The sequence below is a fragment of the Gobius niger genome (assembly GCF_951799975.1).
Source record: "Gobius niger genome assembly, chromosome: 1".
Lineage (NCBI taxonomy): Eukaryota > Metazoa > Chordata > Actinopteri > Gobiiformes > Gobiidae > Gobius > Gobius niger.
This window is the reverse complement of record NC_136852.1, coordinates 57,947,394-57,959,524: the sequence shown is the minus strand read 5'-3', so window position 1 is coordinate 57,959,524 and position 12,131 is coordinate 57,947,394. Positions and strand designations below refer to the sequence as shown.

General features: G+C 40.9%; 1 protein-coding gene across 2 annotated transcripts in view; it reads left to right on the top strand.

Moving 5' to 3' along the window:
- edil3a (EGF-like repeats and discoidin I-like domains 3a) overlaps positions 1-12,131 on the top strand; it is a 122,271-nt gene that overhangs the window by 75,882 nt on the left and 34,258 nt on the right. For both annotated transcript variants that reach the window (XM_079577203.1, XM_079577202.1), the window contains exon 5: positions 5,056-5,237. In XM_079577203.1, the coding sequence (XP_079433329.1) occupies positions 5,056-5,237 (182 nt within the window). The remainder of the gene's footprint in view (positions 1-5,055; positions 5,238-12,131) is intronic.

Below are 12,131 nucleotides of genomic sequence, written 5' to 3'. Positions count from 1 at the left end.
GATTAAACAGAAAGTGACCGTTATATATAATCACAATAAACTATAACTTTATACCTGGCCTTTTGCTTTATTTTGTTCAATAATTGTGTTAGATTTAATGGTTTTACTCCTCACCTGGGGTGTGTTTGTATATGGGGCCCTGCCCACGGAGCCCCCTTCTCTGATTGGCCCCTGGCCTGTGGCTCAGTGCCTGCAGCTCGGTCCTGACTGGACTGTGCAGAGAACGCACTCAAGGCTGCACAAAGTTCAAAAACTTCAGGAGCCTCTGGAGGACGTCTGAGATTCTGTTTTATGTTGCATTTTTACAGTTACTGTCACGTGTGAAAGAAAAGTCAATGACTTTGCGTATTTCCGCGTTACGATGTTGCGCTTCGCATCATATACTTCATTAGAGCTCCGCTTTTTCCATTTCCCAATTTAGATATTTTTCTGTGAATATGAGGTCAAATTCAACCAAATAAAGAGTAGGCTGATCAGGAACCGAAAAGCACAGAAGCAGATCCCAGTGCCACGATCTGCCTGCCCGTTGTTTAACCTACATCCCGCTGCACGGGCACCTTTTACACGCCGCCTTGAAAAGGAGAGAGATACGGACTCTCATTCATGTAGAGATGGAAACAGGGTCTGTAGGACTATGGTTGGATTGTTAGTCAAGATTCTTAAAGACTGTTTTATGGTAAATATTCACCAATTATTTTGCAAAGAGCTGCATTGTATTAAACATCTCCAGTCATGCAAAGAGCCGCACTCTGATTGGCCAAGAGCCACATGCGGCTCGAGAGCCACGTGTTCGCCACCCCTGATTGAGACACTACCGTTGTTGATGTAAATATGATACTATTGTCGGAAATTCATTGTAAAGATCCTTTTTTATCTTGAAATTATGCTATATCAAACTCATGTTCCTGTGTTTTTAGTACAATTGTTGACTCTTTTTATCGTCTTTTTATCTAGGAACACTTTAGGATCTAATTTTGTCTCACGCAGGGTAAATACAAATGTTCCTCTCCTTAGTTCAGTCATGACCTGTATCCAGCCTGTACTGAAATGTGGGAACGTTTGACTTTTTGCCAGAAACGGATGAGGGACAAAAACATGTGGCAAAGCACCATTATTTAGTTAATGATGCTCAGATTTGTTTATCTGTGGATTTCGATATACGCAGAACAAATCACAAAATCATTATATCTGTCAACATGTTTAAGTTACAAACTTTTCCACATTTTAAAAGTCTGCAGCAAATGCTGACCCATGGTATTTATTATAACTTAATTGTCACAGCAAATATTGGGTTTAACATAGAAATGTAAAGCCCAATAAATGAACACTTTTTAGACATTTTCACATGACTGAAGTTATATTACTGTAATAAAACACATAACTAGATAAATACAGTTACTGCAGATATTCAAAGTGTTTCTTTGAATATATACATTTTGTTGCAAATGTATTTATAATATACACACCATCATAATCCTGGCTCTGCTGCTAAAAATGTGCACATTGCTATATAAACTGTATGCTACAGTCATGGCTGGGAGCTCTAGTTTTCCCACACTGCTTCAGGGTTGTTATTGCTGTAATCATCCAGAGCCTTTCCCATTTTAAAACAATGATAATGGCAAAATAGACACTTAAAGACGCAATACTGAACAGAGGTGATGACTGTGCAAGCCTCATTAACCAAGGGCATCTTAGGGCTAAGAAAAGCCATCAGCCAAAGACGTCTCTATGTGCGGTTTAAGTTTAGATACTGAAAATGTGTTTTCAATTACTGACAGGGATTCAAGTACCTCCACAAAATGTTTGACTTTCATTGTATCAACAAGCACAGAAAAATGTCTGCAGAGTGTACTGTAGTACAGGGAGTATACTGAAGTATAAGGAGTACACTCAAGTATATGGTTAGAATAGAAGTGGCTCTAAATCAGGATGTAGAGTGGGAGCATGTGGTACCTGCTCCTGGTCCACACAGTGAGGACTGTTTTATTTATTAATATGCAGGTGGAGGTGAGCTCCCTCCATCTTGCTCGCCGTGTGGACTGTGGAATCTCCATTGTTTGGCCCACATCTGTTTCGTTTTACTTATGTCTTTTTCCGCTCCCTCTGCTCATTAGTATTGGTGTGTCGGCATTCATTTGAGTGGGTGTCTAATTTGTTTAGGCTGCCGGTAGGGCATGCGGGAGAGATGGATTCAGCTGTCTCAGGCTGGTGCTTGTGTTAGTGATGGGTCTGTCTGGGCTGATGTATGCTCAGGGGCCAGAGGCCGGGGCCCGGGGGCCGAGCATCTCCTCCGGCTGACGGACGCTTGGCAGGCAGCTCGTTAAGAGTGGCCATCAGTGACACAGGTGAGAGCCACTGAGGCTACGGAGCGAGGCTGCCCACAGCTACACACTGATGCACTTATGTGTCGTGATGCAACACTGCACTAGACTCCTGGCAAAAGATTGTGCCAAATGTATTCTAAATACAACTCAAGGTCAATATGGGGCTTTCTTTTTCTGATACATTGGTTGTGTAAGTGAACAAGGGTCAGAGACATCATTAAACCTTAGTTACAATGGTTAGCAGTGTACTAGTTTGTCACTGGTTTGTGATACTCCTCAGTCGAGCCAAAGGAGGTTTGAGTCATGAAGCCACCAAAAAAAATAAAAATAAAATAAGACAGGTTTTTTTTTCTTTCTCTCCCAACACATGCCGAGTAATATTTGGTGAACATTGCGACGTGGACCATAGTAGCCAGGATGAAGATTGTTGTTTAGGAACTCTATCACCTCTATTCTAAAACACAAACCCTTAAACACCCTTTATATGGTTGTAACAGCTTTGAAACCGTATCTTTGAGACTGCTGTTTTCACCGTACTCCTACACCATCCTCTTGTAGCAAATGGTGAGTCACACACAATAAGGAAAGGGTGCTGCGGCCCAAGTGATTTACTTGGGTGAATATACAAACAGACGTACCGCGGTGCATCCCCCCTGGACCATCCTCAGACATTACTCAGTGTCCCGAGGCGGCTCCTGTAGCCCTGAGTCTCTGGTTGTAGCAGCTGGATCAGACTTGTTTTTATTGTTCCATTCTCCTTGTGACTTTTCTGTGGAGTGCAATCCTCTTCACAATTCCTCCATTTTGTACTCTGTTGGTTTGGTCTGTCCTTTTTAAATGCAAGGGTACATTTCGAGTTGAAGTCGCAGCTTTTTGGTGACCGTTGCTCGAGGCACTGCTTCAGGGCTACTTTATATGGGCATTTCACATTTATCCAGCATGAGAGACCAGTGCCTGTGGCTGGACTTTGTGGCTGCTCCGCCCTGGGCCTTTTGGGACAAGTCTCAAGTGGAGTTTTTCCCCCCACACTTCATGATTACATTTCACACTCTCTGTGAGCACATACACATTGTAGTTTAGGATCAGCCACTGGGAAGGCTAGTTTAAAGCAGACTGCATTTTCATTGTTATACATATACGGTATATTTCTAATTGAATTGCCCTTTATATCACATCACACATTACATCTCAATTTATAAAAGAAAAGTCCTCCTCTCCTCTATGAGGCCAAACGGGGGTGAAGTTAGAAGCGACCAAGCTCTTCCACGTTTTCCCTTTTTGAATACAGTTACATGAGTGGTTACACGATCCAAGTCTAGTTACACAAAATTAAAATTAAACATGTCGATTTTCTAAGCAGGTAAAAAGGGGCACTATATTGTAAGGCGTAATAACACCTTAGCAGCACTTCGACTTAAAACTTTGATTCAACTGGGTGAATATATTATAATAACTGTTACAGACCGAAACATCCATAACAACTAAAGACTAAAGAAACTATCAGAAATAGGATTAATTTCACTTGTGTGTTATTGGTCAATTGCTAAACTATAGTACTGAAGGTAGTGATGGCTTGTTGAGGCTTAATTGTTTTGAATTGTCATCATATTGGATTTTTGATACTTGGAAAAATAAATATTTTGGACGGAAAGTGTGCACACATTATTTGCATATGTTATTTAGGTTATAGACATCTGCTGGGGAGAACGATCCCACCCTTGGACAGACTGTTTGGATTGTTCACTTGGCACACCTCGCTGCCTCATTATGTTGCCTACCTCTCAGTTCACTTATAATTGCAGAGGAAAACTGCCTCGTTTTCATGCGTATCAATTTCTAATTGAACCCTTCCAGAGCTGTAGGAATCTTTGAAAGGAATCTATCAAAACCTGAAGCGATCTAATAGAAAAGGCTGGTGTTTTATATGGAAATGAGCAATTAAGAAAATCTCATCGCCTTGTGGTACCTTTTTAAATGGTGGATATGACATTGTTGACAATGTGGTTTGTTTTCTATTGCAAAGCTGTAAAGTCCAATGCATTGTCAGAATTCATTTTCCATCTGTTGAGACAGGTTTGCTCTTTCCTTCTTTCTCCATTAGATTGAAAAAACACAATCCTTATCTTGCTGAACAATGGCTTCTTTCATTCGATAAGAATGACTTTATCATTTTTTGGTCTATTTTGTGAAATACATTAGCGTGTGCAATACAAAGCAGTTCCACGTAAAGGACACTGTGGCTTAAAACACATGATGCTCATGCTTATTCTATTAACTTGGAATATAAAAGGCCAGGGTGTATATTCACACTGTACATAGTAACTGAGGCAGTTCTTTAAAGTAGTACAATATTTCTGTTTTGCTGTATCTGTTAAACAGTGTAACCATTTTTATTGGTTCAATCAAATTAAATGAATTGGACGAAAACCTTCAACATGTGTATTCTGAACATGTTTAAGAAGCTTGAATTGAAAGTTTAATAGTTACAGACTAAAACTGTGCCCGTACAAAATGCTTTATGTAGTAAATTAAATATTTAAGTGTACAAAATGTACAATACTAGAACCAAAGCTGTCTCGAATACAAATGATGTGACTAAAGTAATGCTTTATATAGTTTCAAAAAGAATAAAACCACTGACATTATAGTTGACATTTGTGTCCCAGTTAATCTGAATTCACATTTGGTCCACATGAACAATGACATCTCTGTCTGTGTTCTGTCTCAGAATGTTCCGGGCCACTGGGCATGGAGGGGGGCATCATCTCCAACCAGCAGATCACAGCCTCGTCCACCCACCGTGCGCTTTTCGGCTTACAGAAGTGGTACCCGTACTTCGCCCGCCTCAACAAGAAAGGCCTGGTCAACGCCTGGACCGCTGCTGAGAACGACAGATGGCCATGGATCCAGGTAAAGCATAATCACAGCACACCGTCGGCCATTTTGAAAACAACAGAGTCATGGCTTATTTCCATAAAATCTTCTATTATGATTTATTCAGGCCCTTAAATAATGTTTGGGAAACAGCCCTTCTTTTCTGAGCACAAATGGCTAGACTTGTCATTCACTGGATCTGAGTGGAGTGAAGCGGTTTAGACATAAACAATATGAGAAATAAATGCTTTGTACTGAAGATAATTTGAATGAGTTCGGTGAAGTTTTAGGGATAATTTCCCAAAGACAGTTGGAACAAAACAAAAACAAAACAAATATTTTTCATAATAATTTAGCTTAACATGGTCCCTTAAACAAGAACATGAGCTTGATTTGGAAGAATACAAATGATATAAATCATTTCCAGTGTTGGGAACGTTACTTTTTTGAATTACTCTATAATTAAAGTAACTTGTTACCAGGGAAGTAACTATTTAAGGTTAAGGTATACTTTATTAATCCCCTTAGGGAAATTCATTCTCTGCATTTGACCCATCCTCAATGCCGCTGTAGCGACCTGTAGGAACGTGGGCCGGTGCTCAGGGACCCATCTCCATGATGTGGATCCAGGCTGGTGATCAGAAACACCTGACTGGGGGATTCACCTATTGTACATGTTTTTAGTGGTAGGGGAAACCGGAGCACCTGGAGGAAACCTACGCAGACACGGGGAGAACATGCAAACTCCACACAGAAAGGCCCTGTCGAACCTGGACCTTCTAGCTGTGAAGCACGAGCGCTACCGCTGTACTACTGTGCAGAAGTAAAACGTAATTAGGAAATATAAGTTTAGATGCTCTAACAGAAAGTTAGTGGCCTGCAATGTCTCTGGAGCGGAGAGCGAAGCGAGAGAGGGGGAAAGACGCATCTTCAACGATTCTGAGTCTTTGGGTTAAAAATAAGTTCCAACACTATTGATCAATGATTGCCAACTCGATTCTCCCTTGCACCGGCCACATACATCGCTGTGGGGATGACAAGCCACGGGTCAGGGACACGAGGAACATAGAGCACGATGCGACACTCAAACACAGTCAGACATGCGCGACAGGTTCTGCAGACAAAGGTGCGCAGTTGCCCCTGTCCTGGAGAGGCAGAGGACACAATGATGTGAGCCCCAAGGGGCATCAACAGCGCCGTTATACTTCAACGCCGTTATTCCCAATAATGATCATTTCTATAACTTGGATACAGCACAGACTGCAAAGGTGATCATGCTACTTACAGACATGGCTGTGCTCCAGTGTGCTGCAGTGTGAAAGGGTAAGCCTATTCTGAGCTTGTATACCTGTATGTGGTTATTAGTTTAAACATAGCATTGTGCTTTGTAATCCCACCTGGAGACAGAAGCATTTGGTCCATAATTATGATTTGCTAACAGAAGAAAGCTTTTCTATGGCATGTGTGATGCCATAGAAAAAACAGATGCATTGTTATAAGTCTCATAGCAAAACTGTTCATCTCAACACTTTAGGGGCTTTTCGACACATTCAAGAAAACACATGTACAGTGTATTAAAAAAGGGTCATCTCAAGCTTTGGCATGTGGTGATAAACGGAAACTATATACCAATTGGGAATTGGAGAGCCAGTAAAATGCCCTTTCTTACAAGTGGCGTTAGCTTTCAGTCAATTAATAAGCGATAATTAAAAGTCAGTTAATCAAAATAAGTGTCTTATGTAGCTGCCGTTTGCCTGAAGTACTGGCTGTGGACGATGATTATTTGCTGAGGGCGGTATATTCTAAAGCCACATGTGAACACAACCATGAAAGGCAAAGATTTAAAAAAAATAAATAAATAAAGAAGCTTCAGATAGGTACATATTTCTGTCTTTTTTTTTTGTCTTCGCGTGATCGACAGAAAAGCTGACAGCAAGTTTTTTAAAAAGACTCTTATCAGATTCCCACACGCACAGACGCTGAACCGTGAACAAAATATAATCAAACAACAAAGACAACGGGGTGATGGGGGGGAAACGCCGAGCCACAAAGGCGTAGACGCGTTGGTAATGAAAAAGAATGAATTGGTAAAAGCGCCGATAGAGACAGGGGAGCGAGAGAAAGACAGCCTGGCACATGGCTGCGAGGAGAACACCACACAAACACCATTCTGCCGCCTGTTTGACTGTAATGATGCCACGTGGGACGACATGAGAGCTGCTGGAGGCATCGTGCGCCGCTACAGAGGGGCCTGGTAATTGGGACGTGAGTACAGAGGTGTAAAGTCGTGTCAGTGATTTGGGATTATGCTAAGAAGAAGAAGAAGTGGAGAGGGGTTTGCCTTGGTGGTGCTGTTGTGTGGTGTGTGGGGGGGCACCTTCTTCAGCCAGATGAAAAGCCAATCAGTGAAGAGACTGCCTGTCAGGAAAAGTGGGTTGTATTTAGCTACGCTTATTTAAATGACTTTGGAAAGATATCGTGCTTGGAAGAGTATCACACTGTACTTTTTTACCTGTACTTTTTAAAGTGGGAAGAACGATAGTGCACTTCTTACTATTCTCCGCACTGTCCTATTTATTGACAGTCTTTTAACCTCTTAACCCCGACCTTAACCGAACATATTTTCTCCAGTTCAGCATTACCCAAATCTAAAAGCGTGTTGAAAAAAAGTGTCAAAAAATGAGGCAAAAACAAGGAAGAAAATGCAACAAAAAAGCGGCAAAAACGTGACAAAAAGGCAATGACAAAGTGACGAAAGCGTGACGAAAAAGCCACAACAAAGCGACAGAAACTCGACTGAAAAGTGATAAAAATGTGACAAGAAAGTGACAAAAATGTGTGACGAAAATGCTACAAAAAGGCCACACAAGAGCAACAGAAAAGTGATCAAAAGCGACGAAAATGCTACAAATGTGATGAAAAGGCAAAAAAAAAAGCTATGAAAATTATCCGATTAGATCAGTTTTGTTGGTCTCAGCTTTCAAATGTGGCGTTACACTGGCCTATTGGCAGTTATGGCTTAAGAGGTTAAGTGTGGTTAATTCTTTATTAGCTTTTTTTCTGTTGCTATATGTGTGACTAATGTATGCAGCTGATCAACTGAATTTCCATTGGGGTCAATAAAGCATATCGTACCATATTTTAAAGGTACGCTGAGTAACATTTTGGGTTCTTCCGTTGCCAGCCATACACAATATGCTCCTGATGCCTGACACAGAAAAGCAAAGAAAGAAAGTATATTTTGATGAGGACTTAACCTATTTAAATCTGGCTGCCTTTTGTCAACATCTCCATGGAAACGAGCTGTAGACATCCCCCCAGTAAAGAGAGGTACTACTCTTACTAAATTATTTATTTGGATTGGCTTTGAAATATATTGGGACTACATTTACTATACAATAAATGTTACTCTTGAGTAAATATTTCGGCTGCTATACCTGAAACTGCCAGACTTCTCTAGAAAACCTATAAAAAGCCCTAACAAAAGAGTGGAACATGGACTGTAGCATTGAATAATACATCACAGGGGTTCAGACAGGCATGCTATACTTGTGCGTGTTGTTTATGCCTCTGCACGTGTACATGTGTGTGAGTGGGCACCTCCATGTACTAAGAGAATATCTGGCCTGCCACTACGAGCCGCTCGCACATAAAATTGCATCTGGAGACCCCAGGGAAATATGCTGCAGGTCTGACCAATATGAAGCAGAAAGTAGCTGCTGTTGTGCGCTGTGTTGAGAAATGAAACAAAGCAAATCAGCAGTGAAGCCTAAGAGGGCCATACATAATTGAATAGAGGGTAAAGAGTTAATGACATAATGGAAGGACATAGGGCTCCGTCAGGCATGCGGACTGCATTATAGCATGGGAAAACTGCAGAGTCTGTGTTTTTTCATGTAGGTGACAACTTGCAGTGTTACGCATACATTTCTACAGTGGTGTAGACAAAGGATTATTGGTTGGTTTGACACTTTTGGCGCCCCAACACTTAATCAAACATATAAAGCCTGGGATTGAGACGTCAAAATCGCTCCGATTTCTTTAGTTCTTGGTGTATTCCACAATAATAAACCAAGGGAGATTAAAATGTGAAATATTTGCGTTTGTGTTCACATGAAAGCATTGTAAAAAAGCAGCAAAATTGTGTATTTCTATGGTATTGTTCAATTGATAGCTCTATATAGAAATAGCAACTGTGTAAAAGTTGGATTTAATCACAAATAACCTTGTGCAGCAGAAATAAATAAATAAATAAATAAATAAATAAATAAATATACTGCTGTTGAAACTAATATTGTGCTTTTTTCATATTTGTTCCCCTTTTTATGTCTTAATTTCATATTAACACAAACATCTTTTGGCTGCACCAGAAAAAAAGTGGGTCATGACTCTCAGTCCTTGTGTAAAAAGCCTCCCTGATGCGCATTGCCAATGGTTACACGCTGGGAGTGTTCTCATTTCAAAGAGTGCACTTTAGAAAACAGGTTAAATCACAACATGCCGGTAACAGGTGTCCTACTGGAGCGAAGAACCGGCCTGTGACACACTTCACATGGCACACACGGCTTTTGCAAAGAAAAAGCACAGAAATCCGTTACTCATTTTAAACTGTAGTTTCACAGAGACCACCGCTGCGGATTTAAAACTGTATTCATCATTAATGTGTCTTTCCGCATCTTTTTACTCCATGAGCTGAATGCGGTCTCCAAACAGAAACGTACAGGCCGAAGGTTCTGAAAGTGAAGAATGTCGTCACTGATGCTTCTGTCAAACAAATGCATCACTATTAGCGCTCTTGTGGCGGAGGTGTGTTTTTCAAGGATCACCCCAATTAGCACGCCGATGGCCTTTTGGTGACAAGCCCCCTCTAATTAGTGAGAAGTCTCCATCTGTGGAGAGTAAAGGAACACTCACAAGAGGCTTATTATAGAGTGGCTCCCAAAGAGTGGCCCTTGTGCATAATTAACGGTCATTAAACAACAGGAGGACTATGATGCTGGAATACAAAGGTAGTCATAGGCAGGTTTGGTGTGCGACTGCAGGTGACATGCCTCTACAGTGTGTTTTTTGGATGAATGGGCAATGAGTTGACGTTAAGGCAGTACTTTGTAACTCATGCCCCTAGAGGCCATAAGTGCCATTGCAGTTGTTGTAGCATGTTGCGTTTTTTCACTCATTAATTGTCAGCGAGAGTAAATACTACACTGACAAAGGGGGAGTGGGATATTGAACATCCAATTACACAATGGAGATAATTTTTTTCACTCAAACTTGGCTGTTTAAGTGGCGCTAGCCTGCAGTTAGCTTTGCCTGTTAGCCTGTTAGCTTCCTCTTCATGATTCTATTAGTGTGTATTGGCGCCTCCGATCCATAGGCAGCGAAGTTGCAAGGGTGGTTTGCTGGCCAGATACACCAGGGGAAGATGGAAGACCCCCCAATCATCATTATTTTTTGCAAACTTGGACAAAAACAAACGAGGCATGGAACTTATAAATGTATAAAAGTTCAGTTTTAGTTAAACATGTCCTCATTTAGTTAAATGTGTTGATTTGTGTTTGATTAGAATGGAACATATCGTGTTGAAATGGTTGAGTGAAACATTGCAATATCGTATCCCATATCGCAAGTTACTTCAATATCGTCCAGCCCTAGTCGATGTCGATTTTTGGGGACTTTTATTGCCTGTTTTTTTCCAAATGTCTCATCTAGTAATCCCCTGTATGATGCTTCTAAACTTTATATGGTGTCAGTGTTTTCTGTGACAACAGGGGGCGCTTTGTTGGGGCAGAGGGCTGATGTAAGACATTCATGTTTAGTAGGTACTTCAGACGGAGCTTGTTTTAAAGACAAAAATTATAAGCGAAAGTCTGCCACACAAAACATATAAAATACGATCCAACGTGAACAAACTTTAAACTGATTTTCAGTTGTGGGAGGGAAGTTGTGTGAGGGCTCATTTTAAAGCACTGAGATCTTTCCAATGCAAAAGACGTGAAATCGGCCAATAGCTGATATTGTAAGACCCAAACATCAGCCGGCTGATACATCGGTCGACCTGCTTTAATTTCAAATTCATTTATTGAATAGAAGAATTTTTTTGGCCTGTCCACTTTGCCGTAAAAGAATGGACGTCTGCTAAGTGTGTATTCAGTCCCAATAAAAAAAACAGTGTGTGTGTGTGTGTGTGGTGCTAAAATGATGAATGGATATCTGTCATCACTATTCACGGTCCTCGTGGTTCATTTGCTTACAGAGAGAGTCAGGAGAGTGCTTCAGTATCTCTGTTTGGTTCCCCTGTAGAGTGAGGGATATGCGACTCAGTGCTCCTCGGGCCCCACAGGCTTTGTCAAACCGTCGTAATGAAGTGAGCTGTTGTCAACTGTCAAAGGCCGTTAGGAAAAAATGTAAAATCGCGTCCCCTCTTGTTTCTAAACGAGAAAACAGAATCACAGCGTGGCCGAGGTTTCAATCTATGGTTTAGCATTAAGAAAAACATTGTTTATGGGTCCCTAACAAGACGGCTTTTGCTCACTGAATCCGATCACACATTTCACACATTGAAGCGCGCATTTCACTTTCATCTGCAAATGTGTAAAAGCAATATGCAATGTCTGTGCTTTAGGTATTTTAGAAACCTATGCATTTTAATACTAAACCCTTTTGTTGTTTTCAATCAGACCATACAGTACTGTTCTGATCTGATCTTTTTTCTAACAAAGAGTGTGGTGGTCTGGTTTCTATGTTGGGTTTCCTGGCTAAATTGCTCCTTGAGTTTCTGATAAAAATAAATAAATCCTTGACTCCAGACTCTGCTTTGGGATCTGCTTGGTAAGTATTACTAAAAGTTGACACATGTGCCAGTGTCATAGCCAAAGCGAAAGACATGAACATACGACCACAAAAAAAAGAAATTGTTATGATGCAGAAGGG